The 25,423-nt window shown below is 37.7% G+C and overlaps 1 protein-coding gene across 1 annotated transcript in view; it reads right to left on the reverse strand.

Moving 5' to 3' along the window:
• The window catches only part of RFC1 (replication factor C subunit 1), a 69,651-nt gene that overhangs the window by 35,043 nt on the left and 9,185 nt on the right, over nt 1–25,423 (reverse strand). Inside the window, exons 2-4 of the mRNA XM_030565630.1 lie at nt 23,384–23,512; nt 21,304–21,379; nt 19,125–19,244 (exon numbers count right to left, since the gene is read on the reverse strand). Of these exons, the coding sequence (XP_030421490.1) occupies nt 19,125–19,244; nt 21,304–21,379; nt 23,384–23,512 (325 nt within the window). The remainder of the gene's footprint in view (nt 1–19,124; nt 19,245–21,303; nt 21,380–23,383; nt 23,513–25,423) is intronic.

A 25,423-nucleotide genomic window follows, 5' to 3' on the forward strand; every position in this document is an offset into this window, starting at 1 on the left:
TTTTTAGTAAACTGAAATCTTCACTAGAAAACCTTCCTTGAAAAAGAAACTACACACCTAATAACTAAAGTATTATTTTAATTCAAAGTAAAAAAAAAATACATTAAAAAAGTGTTTACAACCTGCTTTAAGAATAAGAAATTTAAAAAAAAAAAACTTTACATTAAAAACCCACAAGAAAAATTTTAGAAATATTCTGTTTAAAATTACAGTAATCAAGATGAGACTTTTTAAAAACTATGACAATCAGCTTGCTTACTGTAAGTAGCACAAATTTCATTTTTAGTACGATCATTCTTAGTGAAGTAGGCTCAGAATAGCCAATTTTAAAGTTTTTTGAAGACTTACGTTTCAAAACACTTTTCCAATGTTTTCATGATAAGTGATTCTTTCCTGGAAAACTGTCAGATAGAATGAGCAAACTGCACATAGTGTTCTTTTAAAATTACGTTTTACCCACCTTACTTAACCCAAGATGGATTGTATGTCAAGATGTCACATTCTGAGTATATCAGAGTGCCAGCTCTGCTATAAGTAAGGTTAAACAGAAGGGGTTTCTTAAAGGACAACTTTTAAGAGATCTAAAATCTGCATGCATGTTTATTCAGATGCTTTGAAATTTGGTGTTTTTAGGGTTAGTAATCCAAATTGGAGCAAGGGGTTCTCAAGATACAGACCCCCAAAAAACAGCATTTCTTAAGATTGATAGTTTCTAACTTTGGGGGGAGGGGAGGGGGCACACACTTTGGAGTCAATCCATAGCTCTCACTGAGCCCCTAGTGTTCTCAATCATTCAACATTTACTCAGCTACTGAATGGCTCAAGGGGACATGCTGTGACCATTAAACCAGAACTATACTCAGGCACTACGTTTGAAACCCACTCTTGGCAGAAATCCAGAAGTGAAATGTAGACATGTTGCTAAAAGCAGCTTCTGTCAAAGGGTAGTTTGGGGAGGGTGGGGGGTAGTGACAGAATCTGAGTACAAAATTCAGAAGGTGCTCAAAACTATTTTTGAAAATAAAGAAATTACACGTGAAAATGCTTGCTGGGAGGGAAGGAGGAATTAGTGCTGCAGAGGAGTTGGGAGGAAACCAGGAGAGTGTTTTGGGCTGCAACAAGTGGTAGGGTAATAGGGAGGAGGATAAACAAGGATGGCAGCTCAGGTCAGTGGGAGAGGTGGGGACTAGGGAGAGTGGGGGGAAAGCAGAGGAAGCGCAGGATTGGGCGAGGGGAGGCCTGTCAGCCCCAAATTCTCCATTCTTATGTGTGCGTATACCAGGATCTGGGGATCCCTATCCCTCTGGGGATGTTTGAGCTCCTCACCCTGCCTCCGGAGGTGAACCAGGATGCGGGGGAGGGGTTCCTGAAAGTAACACAAATTTAAACCTTGAGAACAAGGAAATACAAAGTTAAGGTACATGCCACCCCCTGTGGAGTGGAGGGATTAGCCGGAGTGGGGCAGGATGAGGTGCGCCGGGGCATGGCTGTGGAGGGCAGGCTGAAGAGGAGGAGTCCTGCTGGAGGGTTTTGGAGTCTGGCTCAGTGTTCAGCTGAGGCTACCTAATCAAAGAAGCATGCATCCCCTAGAAAACTGCCGCCTGTGATATGTTTACGTAGCAAGAAGCAACTTTTTACATGCTAGTTGCTTCTACAGTGCGAACTACTGGTGTAACAATGGTGCCTTTGGTGGGACACTTCTGAGAGTACCAATTCAGAACAAATTGTTTAGAGCAAGGCAATTCCAGCCCAAGGCTGGGGTTCCTTTGCACATTAAGGCAAACCATACCAGCCAAACAAAGACGACTTCAGTTTTACCCCATTGGCTAACCATAAGTCATACAAGCAATTTCCTTAGACACTCCAGTTTCACAGTATCATCACCAGTGCCATTCGTTATGGGGAGGAATGGTTATGAAAACCAATACCCCAGTAAAAGAAAAAAAGGTTATCCCAATCCCAAAGGACCCAGACCCAGGTCAATAGACAAATCAGATCTTACCCACAAATCACATTGTTGTCAATCCTCTAGAATCTAATATCTAAAGGTTTATTCACGAAAGGAAAAAGATATAGATGAGAGCTAGACTTGGTTAAATGGAATCAATTATACACAGTAATGGCAAAGTTCTTAGTTCAGGCTTGTAGCAGTGATGGAATAAACTGCAGGTTCAAATCAAGTCTCTGGAGAATATCCACAGCTGGGATGGGTCATTCAGTCCTTTCAGGGCTTCAGTTTTTAGTTAAGTCCCTCCAGAGGCAAGAAGCAGGATTGAAGACAAAGTGGAAATGAGGGAGCTGCCTTTTATAGTCTCTTCTGGGTGCAAGGGCACCTTTTTGTTCTTACTATGGAAAAGTACAGCAGGAAAATATGACTTGCCCATGTTACTCCAAGCTCCATGTCCATACATGACTCAGTTTGCAGGCCGACGCCATTATTTATATCATTTACATGTTAGTTTGAAAGTTCCCAAGAAAGCTCGATGTGGATTTGTATGTGTGCGTGCTTTGATGAATTATATTTATGGTTGGAGTTAAGGCTGCATGCGGGTTGTTCAGAATATATATCAGATGTGGATTGGCGTCTCCCAAAGTCCATTGTCAGTTACGTGTTTCTTGACTGGGCACTTACTGAGAACAGTCCCTTCTCCAGAAGCTAACCAAATGCTTCACTGAGGCTACTTAGAATCAAAAACACACTACATAGCCAATATTCATAACTTCAACTACAAAAATGATACACCCATACAGATAGCATAATCATAATAAAAAAATCATAGCCTTTTTATAGACACCTCACATGACAACCTTTGTTCAATATTAGCTGCAAATATGTAACAGTGTTTGCAGTTTATGTCAATAACGTCACAACTGGGTTAAGGGGATGGGAAGATGAGCTGCAAATGTTGGTGGGAGACAAAATGTTGCAGAACTGGTGGGGATGAAAAGAGAGACATCAGTCTTGTCTCATCTGCTTGAAGTTACTGTACCCCCATATAACACAACTGTCAAGATTTTAGGACCTAGACCATGCCTGTGATTTCTCTCACTGGTCCTCTCAGCAATTACATGTTGCAAACATTCCAAAGTATGTCCATTATCCTCCTTCCAGTGTAACAGGAGGGAAGAGCAGAAACTATGTGTCCTAGTGGAGAGACAAGTGGACTAAGCTATCCCTGACTCTGCCACTGGCCTGTTGGGGGACGCTGGTCAAGTCATTTCACCTCCTTGTGTCTCAGTTTCCCAATCTGTAAATTGAAGGCAGAGATGTAAAGGGCTTTGTGATTTACTGATGAAAAGCACTATAAGAGCTAAGTATTACCACCAAGTTACAGCAGCAGATCAACTGCAAACTACAACTGCCTAAATGCCTACTAACTACTACAAATATTTCTCTATTAAAAACAAAAAGACAAAAAACACACTAAGAAATTCACTGAAACATCATTAAACACAGAGTTAAGGTGGTCTGTGGTGTCTTGTGCCCTTCCAGAACATATACTTCAAATGACACAAACCTCTGAAAACCAGAAAATGAAGAGTTAAGGTATTTCAAACATCAACTTCTGAAAACCAGGAAACAGAGTAAAGCCAACACAATCATAACTCTGCCCTCTTAGAGCAATGACCCAATAAAACCCATACTTGCACTCTGCCTTTGTAGATAGGTCACAACATTCAAAAAACAGAGTTCATGACAACTACAGCACAGAATCTAACGTCCACACTTTGCTAAGGCAAAACTTGTGTTTAGATGAGCTGTAATAAACAGGAGTTACCTGCACATGTTCTATACTCATATACTGAGCCTAATTCCCCAAAACAACCCCATACTTGCTAAATCTGACAACTACTTCAACCCCCCTCCTCCCATTCATTCTCACTGCAGGATTCCATCTAATACTATAGTTTCATTTACTGCTTGTATACTACCTCACTACTGACAATCCCCATGCTAAAATGACTCCTCTGCACTGCTGCTACTCAACTTACAGAATTTAGCACTGAAAGGAGACATATTGAATCCCTCAAACTACATATGCACCTCTTTCCTTTGATCACACACATGGGGGCTAAGGCCCTGACAGAGGGCCAGCCTCCTCCCAGATCTCTTCTTATCACAATCGCAGATCTGCCAAGGTGCTCCAACTAATCCCTCAACCATTCAATACAGCTACACCTAGCATAGTGAACTCATCTGGAGCCAGTATTACCAGCTCCAGGGTGACACAGTGAAGGTTGTGTTAGCATGTACCTTAACTCTATTTCCCAGTTTTCAGAAATCTGAGTGTCACTGTACTCGATGTTCTGGAAAGGAAAGACACCACAGGGCAACCTTACCTTTGCATTAAAAAATGTGTGTCAATGAGTTTACTCAAAGTAGTAGCATTTTTCTGCATTCCATTATATTTTTGAGAACACAATATTAAAAAAAAAAGATGTATGCTACTAAAAGTCTATTATATCCTGACCCCTCAATGAAGTAATCTAGAAACCTATGTAAGTGTTCCAAAAATATATAAAAGTTACCACAGCAAAGTCAATGAAAAGAATGGAAAATATATATATATGGGTTTAAAAATTTCAATATATTCAAAGTGTCAAACCAAATTACCAAAGCACAAGGTCCAAAGCACTCTATTATCAACTAGCATGTGCCATTTCTACCCTTCCCCATCAACTAGGTTAAGAATTACTGACAGCTGTACAAAATGTATAGGGGAAGTGTTTGCTAATGAACCCTCATCTCCCTAATGATGACATCAAAGTACATGACATTGACTAGATAAGTACCACAAACCTCATTTAACAATTCAAAGATCATCCATGTAAGTACTTGAAAAAATACAATTTAGTCTCAACACTTCCCAAACAAAAGAGAGAGAGCATAGTAATCAGGAATAGTAGATCACAAAGATTATTTAAAATCCTACATTTCCCTTCGGGGGAGGGGGGAGAGTTATACAAAGATGAATTAAATTAAGAGTCTTGTTTCACAAGCTTAGAAATAAAATGAAAAAACATAAGATGCCTATTACAAGATATGGGACAATATTCTTTAAAACTCTTATAAACTAAGAATGATATCACATGTGGCCCATAATGTTATGGCTTAATAACTCAAGTTGCACCGGTAAGGAAGAGAGAAATTAACTCAACTTTGTACATCAACCAAAGTGAATTAAAAAAAAACTAACAAATAAGTCACTTGGACATAAAATAACTGTAGCATCCTTTAAAAACTGATTTTGTGGTTGCTATGTGAATAAGTGACAAAGCAGGAAGAAACCTACTACGGCATAAGTCTACAGTACAAAGCTTTGCTGACATGGCTATTTCAGCTAGGAATTTGAAACAAAAACAAAACAAAAAGCTTACGAGCAAACATAGGGCAATGCTAACTCCTTCATTTGCACCTGAAAACAAAATAGGAGCTATTCCAGATCACAAAGCACAGGAGCTATGGTGTGTACATATAACAAATCTGCTAATTGCAGTGCACTGGGGTTAGCTAACCTATTTTAGGTAACGTAGGTTATAACAGCAGCAAAGACACAAATTCAAGTTGAGCACACTTTTGGGGGGGGGGAGAGAAACGACTATATAGACATACCTACTATTTGCCAATATCATGCACTCCCAGAATGCCTTGTATTCATATTAAGCTTTACAGTGAGTAAACGTTGTATAATCTCTATTAGGGCTGTCAAGTGATTAAAAATTAATTGCAATTAATTGCACTGTTAAACAACAATAGAATACCATTTATTTTAAATATTTTGGATGTTATCTACATTTTCAAATATATTAATTTCAATTACAACACAATACAAAAAGTGTACAGTGCTCACTATATTTTTATTACAAATATTTCCACTGTATAAACAAAAAAACTCAATTCACCTCATGCAAGTACTGTAGTGCAATCTCTTTATCATGAAAGTTGAACTTATAAATGTAGAATTATGTACCAAAAAAACAGCATTCAAAAATAAAACAATATAAAATTTTAAGAGCCTGTAAGTCCACTCAGTCCTCCTTTTTGGTCAGCCAATCACTAAGACAAACAAGGTTGGTTACAATTTGGAGGAGATACTGCTCCTGTTTCTTGTTTACAATATCACCTGAAAGTGAGAACAGGTGTTCTCATGGCACAGTTGTAGGTGGTGCTGCAAGATATTTATGTGCCAGATGCACTAAAGATTCATATGTCCCTTCATGCTTCAACCACCATTCCAAAGGACATGCTTCCATGCAGATAATGGGTTCTGCTTGATAATGATCCAAAGCAGTGCAGACTGATGCATGTTCATTTTCATCATCTGAGTCAGAAGTCACCAGCAGAAGGTTCATTTTCTTTTTTGGTGGTTTGGGTTCTGTAGTTTCCATATCAGAGTGTTGCTCTTTTAAGACTTCTAAAATCATGCTCCACGTCTTGTCCCTCTCAGATTTTGGATGGCACTTCAGATTCTTAAATGTTGGGTCGAGTGCTATAGCTATTTTTAGAAATCTCGCATCATTACCTTCTTTGCGTTTTGTCAAATCTGCTGTGAAAGTGTTCTTAAAATGAACATGTGCTGGGTCATCATCCAAGACTGCTATAACATGAAATATATGCAAAATTCAGGTAAAACAGAGCAGGAGACATACAGTTCCCCCCGAAGGAGTTCAATCACAAATTTAATTAACATTTTTTTAACGAGCATCATCAGAATTGAAGCACGTCCTCTGGAACGGTGGTCGAAACATGAAAGAGGCATACGAATATTTAGCATATCTGTCTTGTAAATACCTTTCAATTGCCAGCTACAAAAGTGCCATGCGAATGCCTGTTCTCACTGTCAGGTGATATTGTCAACAAGAAGCAGGCAGCAGTATCTCCTACAAATTGTAACCAGCCTTGTTTGTCTTAGTGATTGGCTGACCAAAAAGTAGGACTTGTTTGTCTTAGAGATTGACAGAATAAGAAGTAGGACTGAGTGGATTTGTAGGCTCTAAATTTTTACACAGTTTTGTTTTTAAGTGCAGTTATGTAACCAAAAAAAATAAAAAATCTGCATTTGTAAGTTACATTTTCACAATAAAGAGATTGCACTTTAGTACTTGTATGAGGTGAACTGAAAAATACCATTTCTTTTGTTTCATTTTTACAGTGCAAATATTTGTAATTAAAAATAATATAAGTGAGCACTGTGCACTTTGTATTCTGTGTTGTAATAGAATCAATACTGAAAATGTAGAAAAAACATCCAAAATCTTTAACAGATTTCAATTGGTATTCTATTGTTATAAGTGCAATTAATTGCTATTAATTTTTTTTAATCACAATTAATTCTTTCAGTTAATCGCATGAGTTAACTGCGATTGACAGCCCTAACCTCTATCTTTTGTATCTGTAGGGTATGTCAGAAACAAGGTATATGTTCTACTGAGACTTGCCAAATACGAACAATGTGCTAGGTATGGCTAATACAATGTTCTAGGGATAGCTGGTTGTCTCTGTACCATGGAAAACAGGTGTGAAACTAGATAAGAAAACAGAAGTGAGGTCTGTAATAATACTGTGGAATTTTCTCTCTGTTGTAAACAAAATGAATATAAATATGAGCAGAATTTAGTTCATTCTTTGGAACAGACAAACTGCTGCAAGACTGAACTAATCTCTTTTTGCTGATCTATCTGTATTTAATAAGCTGAGCAATCTGACATCTCTTTAATGGATAACCTAAACCAAATTACTAATACTAGTGAGTGAACTGATTAGCAGCATAGAGTGATTGGATTAGCAGCTGATGAGCTGTGCTAACCCAAGAGGTAGCCTGTAGCAGCATCCCTATTGCATCATTAGTGTCACCCACACTCAAACTAGCTGGCTTGAGTTAAACCACCACTTAGCTCAAGCTAGGGACTGTGTGAGTGTGTGGACAGGAGTCATGTGATGGACAACACCAAGTGATACCTCAAGTCAACATAGCAGTGAACACAAGCGTAGCTCTATAGTGCCCTGATACAGTAGCAGCTAATCCCAGTAAGTAATACAAATAATAATAGATTCTACTGTATTACTGCAAAACAATAGGACAGATGCAAAAATGGTGTCCTTGAAATTTGAAGTTTTGCTTTTCCCAACAGAGATGGGAAAGATAAATACTTTTAGAATAGCAAGAGGAAGGAAAATAGTATGTTCTGTCTTCACGTATATACTGTTTACAAGCAGAAAAAAAAGAAAGGTTAAAAAAGCAGGGAAGAACGAACAAGGCACTGAGTAATACTGAATAGCACATTTCTATGTACAGCAGCCAAATTATTATTTTGGATCGTTGAATTAAAATACTAGTTTTTTCAATCGTCAATTGTGTGTATGTGAGAGAGAAAAGACGGGTTACGTAAAGTTAGTCCTCAGCAAATCAATTCAGCTTGCAAGGCTGATCTAGCAACCTACAAATTAAAGTATGAACTAGCTAGAAGTCAAAAGAAGAGAGACCGAATAGAAGTAGCATTGCCTTTGGGGGAGAGACTTGACCTCACTCCTCAATTAAACTAACTTTGTTCTTGCCATATGGAGAGCCAACAGCAAAATGTGTTCTCTTCTCTCTAGAAAATTTGTAATACAGCAATATCAGGAAACAAAATGTAGGCATACCAAAAGCGTGACAGCATCTCCAAGTAAAAAGATAAACATATATTATCCATCACAGAGCAGAGGAATTACCTTAGACAAGTCCCAGTCTGTATTACAAACATTCATTTATATAGCAGGGTACAAAAAACAACAGTCAAAGAAAATATTTTTCAAGGCCCTGATAAAAATGTATTTAGACAAGTTAAAAAGGGAAAATTATTCTGAAACTTTAAAAAGAGCAAGGACAAGTTATAACTTCACGTGTTACCATTAACAGAGCTGGCTTCAACAATTACTCTTATTTCTGACATTACCTTTCAGACTGCAATTTAAACAGGGGAAAAAAAAAAAAAAAAAAACCATCTGCCAAGCAAATGACTAACACTTCAGAACTGTGATAATAATCCAATAGCCAACACAATAGATATGATTGAGAAACTTTTGCTGTTATAACTCCTCATTTTCAAACACAAGGGTAAGTTTTTCAGAAGATTTTCATGACTGTTCTGTGTAGAAAAAGAAATGTGCGCGCACACACACAAGTTCACAATTCCTTCAGTCATTTTTTGACTAGACCAAGGCTAAAAAAATTCCACTTTACTAGTTTCAAAAAAAAAAAATTCCAACCAAAAGACCCGAAGTTTTAAAGCTAAAACCAGTCATTAAAAGTTTTAAATATGAGCAGTCTTTGCTTTGTTTGGGAAGAAAAAAAATAATAAATCTGTCAAACTGTAGCTTTGTTAAATCAAAAACATCTTCCCATCAAGCAAATTTTTATCTGCAAGGATAAAAATTTTACAGTGACGAGCATCCTAGAAATAAAACAGATTGGACAGAGAGGCACATTTTAAACAGACACATTGTGGCTGCATGTGCTTCTCTAGACGTGCAGTTTTAAAAAAAACACTGTTGAAGATGAAAACACTGAGATTTACAAAGCTTTTGCCATTTAATCCAGACCAACACAATTTCCCCATATATTGTATATTTCAATTATGTGATCATTAGGCTCAAACATTACATTCACATTTCCTGAACTCAGTCCTTGTGCCACTGAATGCCACTGGATTCTGCCAACAGAGCCAAAGAAATCTGAACTCAGACGGTGCGCCCAATCTACGCCTAGTACACTCGGCTGCTAATTTCACAGAGGTATCAATTCCTTTAACACAAGGATGGGCAAACTTTTGGCCTGAGGGCCACATCTGGGTGGGGAAATTGCATGCAAGGCCATGAACAAAGGGCTGGGGCAGAAGGTTGGGGTGCAGGAATGCAGGGTGTGGGAGGGGGCACAGTGTTCAGGAAGGGGCTCAGGGCAAGGGGTTGGGGTGCAGGCAAGGTGCGGCAAAGGGGTCGGGCAGGGGGCTGGGGTGCAGGGTACAGGTCCCTGCCTGCCTGCCCCAGCCCCGCGGTGCTCCTGGAAGCAGTCGGCACCATGTCCCTTGGAGGGGGGGGGAAAGCTAGGGGAGGGCACAGAAGACTCTGAGCGCTGCCCTCGCCTGTGAGTACCTTCCCCAAAACTCCCATTGACAGCGGTTCCCCGTTCCCAGCCAATGGAAATGGGGAATCCTGTCAATCCCATGGCTGGATCCAAAGTCCTGACTGGCTGGATCTGGCCCGCGGGCCACAGTTTGCCCACCCTTATTTTAGCACAATGGAGATACCTTTATTAGATGGGAATTTTAAGTGCACATTAATTATTAGTTGAGAGCACATTTCACTGGAACTCTATTCACAGGATACTTACCTGTCCCCACAAGAAGTGTACACTCATGCTCTCTATTTTGTCTTTAAAATGTGCACAGGAAATTGACTTGCAAAAACTTTGTTAATAAAAGAGTAAACTGGCAGTTAAAATTTTGGAAAAAGATTCTTATGGCAAGATTAACTGTGCCACAGTGTACACATGTAAAATTTTCTATTCCTGTATTTCTTGTTATGTTTATATCTCCATATATCATTGGTTATGCTTTTACATGCATTGCAGAATAAAACATGTGCAACATGGAGCCAAATTATCTAATAAAAGAAACTTCCATTTTCTGTGATTTTAACTGTACAATCTCAATTGTTTTTAGCATTTTATTATAAAAAATAGTTTTAAATAACTCAAGGTCTCGAGTGTCTATTCACAAGGTTCTGGATCAGGCCTATGCAGCTACTCCAAATGGTCAATTTTTGAGATCCTGGCCCTTCAGCCATTTCACTTGCAAATTGAACTTCTCATGTTGCTTTCTCTAATTATGATGCTTTGATTAGCTTCATGTGCCACCACGAAGGTGAAAATACGGAAATTTATTCTGTGGAATACTGTATGTACATCACAGCAAAAGTTCAGTGAACGAGCTCACCATTAACATACTGAGCAAGGTGGAAAGTGAATAAGATCTCTAAAGGGAAAGCATGTAAAATAGTGAGCAGCGGAAGAAGAAATTGCTAAATGTTTGCTTTAAATCTTCTTTTGCTATCTCAGTACCTCATGGCTGTGCAACACTAAACACACAATTCACCTATCTATCCCATACTATGTGATGCACTGGCAAAAGAGGAGTTCAGATGCCAATAATATATAAGAACATGAATTTCTGTTACCTACTGCAATCATACCAGAAGCAGCTTTCTTCATTTCTATCCTCCCTCTCTGCTAATGCCCAATGAAAACCCTTTTGCTGGACAGCTGGACTGTTAACAGCACAAGTCAGTCAGCCAATCTTCACTATTCGTGCATCTCTAATGTGGCCATCATAACTGAACTGAATCAGAAGAGATTAAGATTATAGTATTTATATTTCCACATGCACTAAATACTTACTGATAACTCTTACAGAGTGTGGTAGATGAGTGAATGCCAAATTAGAAAAACAGGCCTTAGATATCAATACATAAACCCATCTAGTGTGATTATTTTAAAAATCCTTACTATTTAAACTTTTATCAAAGTGAGGAGAATTCACAGAAGGAATAACGAAATTATATAGATAGTAAATTTCTTCAAGTTTTCATGATAGGACCTAGGAAATACACCTTGGCAGTGCATTATAGCTCTCGTTAAATTTTTCTAAATCCACTTTTTCCTGTAATTCTCAAGATAGCTCTATTAGACTCATAGATCAAATATCAACTAAATTAACTGTTAAAGTTCATCAAGTGCTTTAGAGAATAAAAGAATTAATAGTATTATTTAATATCTATCAGAAGGTAGGCAAAGAAAAACCCAATGCTGAATCTCAGTGCCCAGGTCAATTGACTTGGGCTTGCGGGGCTCCGATTGCAAGGGTAAAAATAGGAGTCTAGAGTTCACACTCGGGCTGGAGTCTGTGCTCTGAAACCCAGCAAGTGGGGAAGAGAGTCTTCGAGCCCATGCTCCCATCCGAGCAAGCATGTCTTCACTCATATTTTTAGCGCAGCAAACTGAGCCCTGAAAACCAGAGTCAACTGAACCAGGCTCTCAGACTCACTGCTACAGGTTTTTCTTTTCAGTGCAGACACACCCTAAGGTACATATATGACCACCATTACCATCATAGGTGAATGACTCAGAATTGTTAATGTATTTATCTTCACAACACCCCTCCGAGATAGAAAAATGTTGTTGTTACTCTCATTTGACAGAGAAATGATGCAGAAAGACTAAGTGACTTGCCCAAGGTCACATAGGAAGTCTGTGGAAGAGTGGGGACCCAAGTTTACTGAGTTGGACGCTACCACCTTAACTATTGGACCCTCCTTACTCTCCAGTGAATTTCAAAGTTCAAATTCTGTAGGAATCTTATCTCTCTCTCACACACACACACACTTCAACCATGGACAATCCTACCCACCCAACAGCACGTTAATTAGTTCTCTAGATTTAATTGGAATTGTATATATCTATGCTATAAAACGCCAGCGTAAAGTGTTACCTTTTTAAGTGCCACTAACATAAAAGCAGCTTTTACAAAGTTGTGTTTTGCCACACTCACAAGTATTGTTGCAATCACTACACATCCACAAGGATATCATCTACATCATTATCTGTGTTAATAATCAGGTATACATTAAGATCCACATACACAAACAAAACAAAAACAAACAACACCCCCACCCCACCCCACACAGTTCTTGCCAACTAGCAACCCCTGACTAAACCAGACCATAACAGGTCATCTTCTACAAACAAAGCTCAAGGTCCTATACTTCATTAAACAGTAAAAAGTAAATGTTATTTAACAGGTACAAGAAGTATTTGGATTTCTCCCAACTTACTGGACTGTTTTACTAGAGATAATGGTTAGCAATGGAGGTATTTATAAATAGCTCTTCCTTTTCCTGTTACTTGTAAGATTAATGGTGTTCTGTCCTTGATAATCAATAATCTAAATGAATGGAGTTTGATTTCACCAAGTACACAGCAATGATGAAAAATATTTGTTATGGGATTAGAAAGGGTAAACCTAATGGTCTGTACAGCACGAAAGCAACAGTAAGATAAATAGAAAAAAGTTAACCATTACATTAATCCAGTCATTTACTCTCTTCTACAAAACAATGCAACTTTAATTCATATAGCATTTGTCATAAATCAGATCCCAAAAAAGAGAGTTAAACAGAAGAAACAGAAATAAATTTAGAGGGATAGGCAAAGGACAGAAGACAGACTTCAGATTAGATCTGGAGAGAGAGGGGATAACAGAACTACTTAGGCTATTTCAAACAAATAATTGCTGCAAATAAGGCTGTCACACCTGCAGTGGAAAGGCTGCATAAACAAACAGAAACAAGACTGATATTACACAGAAGGAGTGAAGAAACAAGTCCATGAAAGTTTTAAAAACAAGGGAAATAATTTTTAACTGAATGGATCCAGATACCTGTACTTTTAGAAAAATATATTTAAAATGTGAACAATATATTGGTTACACCAATAAAAGTAATGCTAATGCTGCTGTCAGACAAAACTGACAGACAAAAAACTACAAATTCAATGCAATTTAGGGAAAAGATATTAAAGTAGTACAAGAAATAAATGAAATCCAAGTCCACAGAATGTAAAGCCCATCAAACGTAAACTCAAATCATATCCCTCTCTCTAGCCGAATAAGACACAACCCCACAATGATATTGCCAAATTTTTGTGTTTTTTCTAACATTGAAACAGTTATCGGCTTCATGTGTAGGCCAATTAAAGTATGCTTAACTGGCATTAACACACTATTCAGTTCCAATGAAATGAAAAAACGAATTACACACTAGCAAAAAAATATGAAATGAAATGTTAACCCTTGTATAAAGAAATTGCTTTAGTCATAGCTTAAGTCAACCTTACTCTGTGTGTACCTAGAACTCACTAGATAAGAGTAACCTTGAGCTGCAGTTTTCAGGGATTTCACTATTAACCTTGACCAATGTTCCTATTGTGTCAGATGCAGAAAAGCTTGATCATACCACCTCGTTACATAACAAATCTAAAAAATGCACTATTTCCACCTGCTCTCTGAAGAATCTGATTAGGTATCTGTTCTTGAATTAAAGCCATCCAATATCTTTATTAATCTGGGTGAAAAAATCTAAAATCATTCTGGTAAAGTCTGCAGATGACAAAAATTGTTAAAGGGTAAATAAAAAGTTAAGACAAGTCAGTAATATACAGTTTCATATATGGATAGCTTAGTAAACTGGGCTTGTTTGAACAATGAGTTTTAATATAGTTAAATAACAGCTCATGAATTTAGGAACAAAGAATGCAGGTTACAGTTACAGAATATAGGACTACATTCTTGAAACTGACTCTGAAAAGGATTTGGGGATAATCAACGGAACAGGAGCTCCGAGCATGATGTTGTTGGCTAGGAGAGCTAATGTGGCTAATGTGACCCTTGTATACACTGGAGTAAGAGCAGGAAGGCGGTAGTACCTTCATATATGACAGGGGTGGCCAAACTGTGGCTCGCAAGGCACGAGGCTCTTTTAATGTTAAAGTGCAGCTCGTGGAGGCCCCTCCCCCGCCCCATTCCTCCCCCTCCCCATTCTCCACCTACCAGACTGGGAAGCAGGAGCTCAGGACCCCTGCCTTGCAACAGGATAAGGGGCTTCTGCCCAACTGAGGAGGAACGGAGTGCACCTGCCGGGGCTTGGGGGTTCAGCAGGACTGGGGAAGACCCGAGCTCCAGCAGGTTTTCCCCGCCTCTCGAACTTCTGAAGATTGTTGTATGTGGCTCGGAGGGTCAGTAAATTTGGCCACCCCTGGTATATGGCATTGAGACCATTAGTGGAACACGGTATTCATTCAGTTCTGTGTCCACACTTAAAATAATGGGAAAGGGCTCAGAAAAGAGCTGCAAGAATGAGTTGAGTTCTGAAAAATGTGCCTACAATAAGAAACTTGATTTGGTTTATCTAGAAGGGGATTTGATCATGATCTCTAAGTACTTCCATGGGGAGACGTTTCTGATAATAGTAAGCTCTTAAAGATACAAAGCAAAAGCATAACAAGATCCAGTGCCTGGAAGCTAAAGCTAGATAAATTCAGCCTGGAGATAAGGCACAATTTTTAACAGTGAGGGTAATTAACCATTTCCACAATTTACTAAGAGACACTGTGGACTGGAGGTCTTCCTAAAAGATAACCTAACCAGAAGTTATGAACCTAATACAAGAATTACAGGATAAAATTCTATGACTTTTGCTGTACAGGCAGTCAGAGTACAATGACCATAACTGGTCACTTTCTGGCCTCAAAAATCTGTGAACATGTAGTTCTTAAACTTTAACTGCATAACAAAAATTATGCAGCAAAAAGCTTTTTTAAAAAAAAAAGTCTGGTAAAGAGATAAAACTGGCAAAATAATAAGTGGTTCAAGTTGGGTACTTTTAGGCTTTACAGTAGGGAACATTAAACCACCACCCTGCACAGGTTCAAGTGCAAAAAAGCTGACATACACTAGCAAGTGAACAAATCAAAACACTTAATACACTGTACTTCCACTTTAGATAGTTCAGTATATAGAATTTGAACTGTGACATGTTATTTACAAGAAATTTTTTTTATATTTCAATAAATTAATCCTATCTGCTTCTGTTGGAATCAAATGAAATAAATATGCTCCTTAAATTTTAGAGTACTTGCAAATACACTATTGTCAAGTGCATCTGCTACGGAATGCTTTGTCTTGTGCCATTTTTTTCCATATCAGTTCTTGTTTTAACTTTAAAAAAGTTGAAAATCATTCCCCCCCATTTAAAAAACAAAACAAAACAAAAAAAACAGTATAAACATTGTAACCTCAGCTGGAAATGTATATTTTGGTTTTTGGGTTTTTTGTTTGAAGTATATTGTCCAAAAAACAACATTCTGCTTATCAGAAATAACGCACATCACAATTAAATTACCAGAAATATAAAACAAAATACAGGCAGTGCTATATGTGCTATGAACATGCAAGTGTTTTATTAAACATACAATAGATTGGTATCTTGAAAATATGTTAATCTAATAGGTATTTTACTTTGTGTAACACTGACAGTTTAAGCTTTCAATAGGACATTAATTTAGCAGGTATTAATTTTTTAAAAATTATTTTGTTTTAGACTTGATACACGCAAACCCGAGTCTTTCAACAATAATCCAGCTGTTTGGATCTCTTAGAAGCTCCACTGCTATACTATTAAAATTCTTACTTGATAGCAGAAATGATTTCAATACAGTGAAATCATATCAGTTGAGCCAATTTTCTAGTTGTTTTAAGAGTATTCAGCTGCATCTTGTTGAAAAGGAACTGCCATTCGAGAGGGAAGGGTAAACTGTCACTCTTGTACTTGCTTTCTAACTTGATTGTGTTCTTGTGTAATCATCAAGATCTTCTCTACAGCATGCTTTGCAAACACTGGCAAGAGACTTTCACAGTTTTAATTGCCCACATCCATGCATTAAAAGGTTTGATGTGTATCTAGCACTACCTTAACCAGCTTACAGGGCTGATCCAACTGCCTTTGAAATCAAGGAAAGATTTTCACTCACTGATGTCAAAGGGAGTTAAATTGGGTGTCTGACTTCTGGAAATAAGAGGATAGGTTTGAGGGCAGGTTGTACAGAAAGTGACTGTACTTAAGATGTGAGAAAATGCCAGTGCAGTTATAAGATACTGATGTCAAAAGAACATGATTGACTCATTTGTCTCTACTGTGACAACTTCTCAAGCTTTGACACCTGTAAACAGCCTTAAATATGTAATATAAATATGAGACTGTACATACAGTAGAACCTCAGAGTTACGAGCACCTCGGGAATGGAGGTTGTTCATAATTCTGAACAAAATATTATAATTGTTCTTTCAAAAGATTACAAGTTAACATTGCCTTAACACAGCTTTGAAACTTTGCTATTCAGAAGGGGGGCGGGGGAGGGAAAGCAGCATTTGAGTAGTTTACATGTAACAGCACTATACTGTATTTGCCTTTGTTTTTGTTTGTTTGTTAGTTAGTTATTGGGGGGGGGGGGAGAGAAGGAAGGTGTCTCTACTCCTGCCTGATTGTGTACTTCCAGTTCCAAATGAGGTATGGGTTGTCTGTTCAGTTCATAATTCTGAGGGTCTACTCTATAAACATTCTTGTACTTTAACCCCTATGGGAAAGACATAACAGAGCATACAATAGCTGTATTTATACAGATATATTCCATTTCTGATTACTGACGATGGCTAAAAGATTACCTATGCTACATTTTCAGTAGAGACAGACAACAACTGATGTCATTTAACTACATTATTTAATAATCACATGCAAGCAGATTAACAGTTAGCAGCTACAGTTTTAATACTTTTAAGAAGCAGCAATTATTATACTACACTTATAAAGGAATCTGCTACAAGTTTCATATCCTCAACTGCCAAGTTTTTTTTTAAGTTTACCTTATTGTTCTACTTCATAAATAATCTTGCAGCATTCAAATTCCTGGGTCTCATCTCTCTAAGAATAGGCAGAACTCTTCAAGTTCTTAAGGTTTTCTGACCCATAAGGGAAGAGGTAGCAGACCAAAACAGGAGCCACCATCCCTAATAGTAGTTAAATGCCACCCAAGATTAGCCACTGCCATTAGAACCTTGCAGTTAGACCCTGGTTTTAGCAGGAGGCAAATGTTCCACAAAGAAAAATAAGCTAAACACAAAACAAAACTGAAAACTTAATGCCTCAAACACTAGAACAAAAAGCCCACAGAAGTTTAAAGACAAAGTCACTACCTCAAAGTTCCCCTCCAAACTCTGAAAGGAAAGGATGAGTTAGCAGGAATTCTGCAAGACGTGTTCTATGTAGAAACAGAGGATTAGGTAAGCAGATCTGCCTCCTCTAAAAGGTACAATCTGGGCAGGATTCTTACTCCTGGAAAACAAGTAGCTCAGGGATATCCCAAGAGTGCAATCAGAACAATGGCAACCAACAACAAACAAGACACTCTCTCATACGTCATCATCTACAAACAGATATATATTCTGAACAACATGCATGCAGCCTTAACTCCAACCATAAATATAATTCACTAAAGCACGCACACATACAGATTCAAATTCTGTGACTGACAGGTAAAAGTTACTATCAAATTTAGAAAAGAATAACCTTAGAAAATTTAGAACTAAACAACAAAGATCATCCAAGCGCATAACTCTTTCTAAAGACAACAGAAATGACTGCAAAATCTGAAGTCAGTGGTTAAGTTCAGGGAAGGCAACTGACTCCTACTCGCCACTTCTGCTCTTCAGGACAAAAAATTTAAGAATTTAGAAAGCTGAGATACAGGACTGAGATTGCATGGATGGTATTTTTAAAGAAGTACTACTATAAAAGTAGCAGAGTACAAAAGAATTTTACTGTTATCAGCTTTCCTAATATCAATCTTCCTAATAGTCTGATAGCAGATGGATTAATACTTTGACAATATATTTTGGTTTTTTAAGAGTTTGAAAGTGAGAATCAAGGAGATAAAGACTGAAGACGAAGCTTTGCCACTAACTTTAATGAAGTAAGCAATTGCAGGAGAGAAAAGACTGGCTAGTCAGATACCAAATGAAAAGCTCTCTCTGAAAACTCAGATAGCTCTCTGAAAACTTAGCTCATTTGAAAAAGAGAGTGCTCATGAAGAGCTTAAGTGTTTGGAAGTTATCCTTGACCCCAAGGATTATAAACACATCACTTGAGGAAACTGAAAAGAGTACATATGCCAATTCTTGAGATGACATTCCTGACTAAACCAATGGAAACAAGGAGAGATGGTATATGCCTGACCAGAACCCAAGCAAGACCGACCAACAATCCAACACCAAAAGGTAGAAGAGGACCTTAACAGCCGCAATGATCACTCATCATCCCATAACTTTTAGCCTGCTGAAGACTTCACTAGCCTAGCAATGACATTTCCCTTTCCCTTTTAAAAAAAGCACTCCTCCTTGAATATCATGTCTTTTATGTTTAACCATTTAGAAAAAACAACCCTACCATAACAGCTGAATATATCATGTGTTTCACACATTACCTGTCTCTGAAACATAAACAACAGGATCCTGCTTAAGAACTTTATCAGGTTTCGAAGAGGATGGTTTTCTCTCTGGTGGCTTCTTAGATTTCTTTACTGACTGCACCTCCTCTTCTGAATCTGTATTTGACCACAAGATAAGCATTATTTTCCTCCACATACATACAGTCTTTAAATAACAGTTCAACACATCAGTTATAAAAACATTCACCTAGGGGAGAAAGGTACTCTGCGGAAGCCCAGAATACAGAGAAAAATGAAGCTGTACCATTCTAATTTAAGAGACCTGCGTCATGGCCACCATCCTTCGACTAGGACAAGGACCTAAATGGGACTTCCTTAAGAAGCCATCAATCACCCAGAAGAACTTTTGTTCAACAACAAGAAGCATTCCTTATTACCCATCCCAGGAACTAAGCATGTTGCTTCTGCAGTGGGCTGAGCTGGAGCCTGAAAATTAAACTCCAGCCTGTGACCCAGGGACCTTTTCGTGCCAACTGACACAATGCAGAGAGGGTGCACAGGATTTTACAGGGATCTGCTGGATCGAATAACTCGCTAAAGAATGGCATGTGAGGTCTCTACTGAGAACCAGTAGTCCACTGATCATCAATCATTGCAAAAATGTATGAACAAATAATATTTAAGGAGTTGTGTATCTATACAGATTATGTGCTTAAGGCAGGTAACCAGGAGGTAACATGTCTCAGAAAGGTTCCTTTCAGGTAGCAGATGTTGCAAGACAGAAACTTGTCTCCCTGTTTGTCTTGTCTCCTTATTAAGCAATTGCAAAAGGACTGAAAAAAGCAGAGGGAACCCAGCATATTTAATAGATAGTTATTGCTTACAGCATGATGTGCGTAGTTCAAGGGGACACACTAGCAGAACAAGTATTTAGTTTTTTAAACACGCACAAAACTAGCACCTCTACATTTCTCTAAGAATGAAATGGTCAATCATCTTAGTGATTGAAAAGCCTGCTAGTCTTTTAAAGCATTTGGAGCAGAACTTAATTTTTCTTCACCCTAATGGAATAGGAGATCTAACGCTCCAGGCACACTGCAGGCACTCAGCAAATTAATAAATATATTACAGGTGGCAGCTGGTTTGCATATACTATATGTAGCACGAAACATTAATTTTGAAATATTTCCTTTAAGACTCCCCAAGGGTATAAGGACTAGCTTAATATATAATTTCTCCTCACTTTGATGTATTTTCAATATTCAATGACAACAGTCTGGCAGACTTATTTATTTGTGTGTTCTGCAGCTTTAGCGCATCCCATTGTTTTTGTTTTAAAATTAGAGCAACCTTGTACTACTGAACCAGCACACACACATACACACAAATCAAATAGCCTGCAATAGAAGACACAAGCTGTAGGGAAGCCTGTAATCTTCTTTTCAATTTCATAATAACTCTAGGAGGCTTCAGCATCCAGAGGGGGAAGAAATGACAGTAACAAAGGGAGAAACCAAAAAGCTTCAAATTTTTTTAAATTTAAAAAAACAACCTGATATATAAAATTTTTTTAGACACTATTTTAAATTGTATCTTCTGGAGAATATCCTTGGAAGAACTGGTTGAGCAGTCTTTTCAATTAAATTTTACTTTTTTTTCATATTCTGAAATGTAGAATGTTTTTCCACATCAGCAGACTCCTGTGCCTCTCATGCAGACAGATCAGATCTCAGAATTGAAGGCCTTAAAATTGCAAAAAAAATTCTGTCAAGACCTTTAAAACAGAAATCACTCTTTATGTCTGCCATTTAAAAAGATACTGAGTAAACCAGTTCTAATCTAAACTCCAAATCTGGGTTTTTCAAATTGTTGACTAAGGTCTACTGAAAATTATTTTGCATATATACATGGGTTAGAATTTTTAGCAGATGTTGCTAGAGATGCAATGCTGCATTTTGTGATACTGAAGAGTGACAACAGAAAATGCAACTGTTCATAGTGATAACCACCAAGCAATGAATCACTTTCAGCAATGAGAGCCAAGAGCATCTTGTGTTCAAAATGCTTTTATTTCTTCTTTAGCATAAACCTTCAAGAGGCTGGGTTTTTTTAATGCGTTGCATTGAGAGGTAACAATTACCTGCTAACCTTCAATTTTAACTGGCAGTACCGCAAAAGACACAAAGCAGCATTCTAAAGTGGTAACAAATTTTACCTGAATCATAGATTATCCTTTTTTTCTTGTTTGTCTGCTTTCGTTTGGAATCATCTTCATTAGATGAATTCTTCACCTAGTAGTAAAAGTCCATTATTTCCACTATCAAGTTCTTTCTTGCTTTCTTTCTACACCTACAGTTCATTAACTAGAAGTTGTAGTATTAATTTCTAGGAGAAACATGGTAATGCCCATGCGTAAAAATAAAGTTAAGAACTTAACTGAAAGCTTATAGATTAAGTGGCTATAAAACAGGAATATAACAAGGAGAAGCAAAATTCATTATATTCCACAAAGATAACAGTTTGAAAAAAAATAAAAAAAATACACAGGCTGCAACTGAAACAAATGAAAGCTTAAACAATTAAAATAATCAGACACCATCCTCAAACACCTCTGAAATTTTAAAGAGCTTTGTGGAATTACAAGAACTAATCTAATCAGAAATGTAAAGAATATACTAGTCAATACATGACTTGTTTGCTCCCTCTTTTAACATAACTGCCATAACAGATAGACCAGTGATCCCATCTAGTCCAGTGTCCTGTCTGATGGTGGTCAATACCACACACTTAAATGGAAGTTGATTGTACAGTTGTAAAAAATGCCATAACAGACATCTGCCCATATGGGAGCTTTCTTCCTGACCCAGTCAAATTGGTGGTTGCCTTCTGACCTGAAGCATTAAGGGTTATAACAACTTTTTTTTTTTTTTAATAGAAGTCTTATCTAACATAACCTTTCTTGTGGATAATAGGAACATACAATGTTCAACTCTATTCTGAAATCTACTAAGCATTTTACCTTATTTATGCCTTCAGTTCCACAACTCAAGTATCGGTTGTATAAAATAGAATTTCCTTATCAATTTTAAAATTGTTGCCTTTCAATTACATTGAACAGCTCCTTGTTCTTGTGTTACAAGTGAGGGTAAAGAGATATACCATATTCACTTTCTCTAAACTATTTATTATTTTGTACCCTGTCTTCCCTCTCATCTGTCACCTCTTTGAGCTAACAGTGACAATCTTTCAGTCTCTCCTAATTCAGAAATCTTTCCAGGGCTCTAATCATTTTTGTCACCTGTCTCTGAACCACCCCACTTTTTTATATCCTTTTGAGATAGCATAACTAGAACTCAACTCTTTCCACTCATATTAATTACCCTAATTTTAAATGTCTCATTACATATTTTGACTCTGAACCTACAATGAGCTCCACATGGGCAGTGCCCTGAATTACAGTGCTAATCTTTTCCCCACCAGGCATTAGACAATGGAGGTAATTTAAGTGTAAAGGCAAGAATAGTTCATAAGGTCAAGTATGGCAGCTTATTTTAAAAATACATCCTATGGACAGCAATTTAAGTTATGTCAAAGGTGCCGGGGCACGTAAATGCACGCCCTTTCTGGGAGGTTTATAAATCTAAATAAATTAGGGTTTGCCTTGGCAGAGCTCCTTACATGATCAGGACCTTAGCTAGATTTGCTTTAAATATTTCATAGGATTGTTTCCATGACAGTATCACAATCTTTCCCCCCTTCCAAGCAAAAAACTAACAATTAATTTATCATACAAGAGGAAAAAAAAGTTACAAGAAGATCGGAATGCAGAAACAAAAGCAACTTCTGCTAGGCTAATTCCAATCTTAGCACTATTTTCTATGCTGGATTTGAGAACTCTATTTGCTTGGTTTTGCTAGCCAAACTTGGTTTAGAAAACATGTTTCTCTTTTTCCACTTCTCATTGCCACCCATGAGACATAGGACTCAAGTTAAATGTTCTCCAGGAAGCAGGAATGCTGACCACAGTGGAGGGTTATGTTACTACAGAATACATTCCATAGTGTCATATTAAATATGCAGGTGAGATTTTTGCTCCCTGACTCTGCAAAGGCCAATTAGAATTTATTTCGGTTTTGACTATTGAGAAATGACTCAAACATTTTTTAAATAACTGATGAGAAACCATTGAAAATAACATTTAAACCAAGAACACAAGTCAGTTGTAAGGAGTGAGCCACAGAACAACCTTCAAAACAAAGCCCAGTACAGTCTGCAGCTGAGGAAAGCAAACTGACCTTGATATCCTTTGTTTTCTTCTTCCCATCTGAAGACTCTTCCCCATTTTTGGTTTTCTCTATCTTTTTCACTCTCTCACATTCATGTTTCTTGCCAGTAGGTACAACCCCAAAGAATTTTCTGATATCCTAATAAAGGGGGAAAGGGATTTAAAAAGGCAACACACAATACTTTGACCTTTCACTCAACAAAAGAGCGAGATTATTTTTAAAAAAGCTAATTACTCTCTCAACAACTCTTCGGCCATTCACTGATCTAGAAGTGTTGCTTAAAACCTGTAGAGATGAATGTACTCATATCTAGTCAATACAGGTCTTACAGATACAGAGCAATCTTTGCTCAGTTGCAGCACATATGGCAGAAGCAGCTTTCCTCTCCACTACAGATCATTCCAAGAGCCTACTTCTCCCCTAGTGGAATATCTCTGCCTGCCAGCCATCCTATTGCAAAGCACAACACACATTCACATTACTGATGGGATAAAGTACAACAAACAGTTGCAATTAGCTCCAAAAATATTCAGTAAACTCTGACAAGGATAGCCAAAATGTCAAAGAGTCTTTTATAGATCAAATGAATAACCTACTGTGGGGAAGACCCTAACACAGATGAAACTCCTCAGCAAACCACTGAGCTATCCCTCCTCAGGGGGGAGGGATAGCTCAGTGGTTTGATCATTGGCCTGCTAAACCCAGGGTTGTGAGTTCAATCCTTGAGGGGGCCATTTGGGGATTGGTCCTGCTTTGAGCAGGGGGTTGGACTAGATGATCTCTGGAGGTCCCTTCCAATCCTAATAATCTATGAAAGCCCACAGGTAGCTACAGGATATTGAATCCCAGCACCTCTCTATCTTTTCAGAATCTGGGGGAAATGGGTCATTTCACCAGGGCTCTAGCATCTACAAAGTGTTTGGTATAGTTCTCCAGCTAGTAGGTCTGATCATTTTTTCCAAGTTCAAGCAATGTTAATCAACCTAAAGAGATCAAAAGGGTAACATATTTATGGCATCTCCTACCACTAATATAAGAACAAAAAGAGCTTTCTACCTACAAAAGTAAGGTTTGAACTTTATAAGGCTCTTGTATAAGCATATAGCATACCCACAAACACAGACCTGACATCTGTTAAGAGCCCTTAAACTTTAAGACTATTTACTTAAAAAGGGAATCATCTAGCATGTTATACCTGTTTACAGTCATTGTCTCCAGGGATAGCAGCCATTTTAATGGCAGCCATTATAGGAGCAGCACATAATCATTTGGTCTGAATTTATAGCAGGCAGAGGGTGTGGCTTGTGACTATATTCTACCCAGGTAACACTACTTTCTGATTTACTCCCTAAAGATTGCAGTTAAGTAGTTTCCCAGGGATACTAAGATCTGCAGAATTTTCTCATAAACTGTGAGTAATACTAGTTCTTTGGATTTTTTGTAATATTATTTCTGCATATTTACACAAGTTTGTAGAGCCACTGAGAAAGAGCCTTTGTCAATGCCTTACTCTAGATAAGCTTGATGTCAAAGCATACTGCTCTGGCTCCTTTCTAAGTTGGATTTAGAAGGCTAAACAGAACATGTGATCTGTTAAACAAGAATTAGCATTTTTTCCCCTGATAAAACCTGAGACTTATTTATTGTCAGGTTTTGAGCTGTCTTCTTGTTTTAGAAGGTTCACTTTAATGAAAACTTGGATTTGCTATATTTAATTTACACCTAAGGCACTGACCCTGTAAGCAGATGTTTTTGGGTTGAATAAATGGCATTCTATTTACATAAGGGCCTTAAAGGCTTGAGACCTAAATAATTAATACTATTACATTTGTGTTACTCAGCTATTTTGCAGGTATTCTGTCACTACAGTAATACCAGTACTTTACAAGTTATGAATTTGACTGTAAATGGATAGTTCTAAAATTTAAAGGGATGTGTCAACCTCAAACAATGACTGAAGTACTTTCAAGTGCTGCATATGCCTCTGAATCACCATTCCCAATTTTTATAGTCTTCATAATGATACTTTTCTCTTACCTGTTGATGTGT

The sequence above is a fragment of the Gopherus evgoodei genome, chromosome 5 (genome assembly GCF_007399415.2).
Source record: "Gopherus evgoodei ecotype Sinaloan lineage chromosome 5, rGopEvg1_v1.p, whole genome shotgun sequence".
NCBI lineage: Eukaryota > Metazoa > Chordata > Testudines > Testudinidae > Gopherus > Gopherus evgoodei.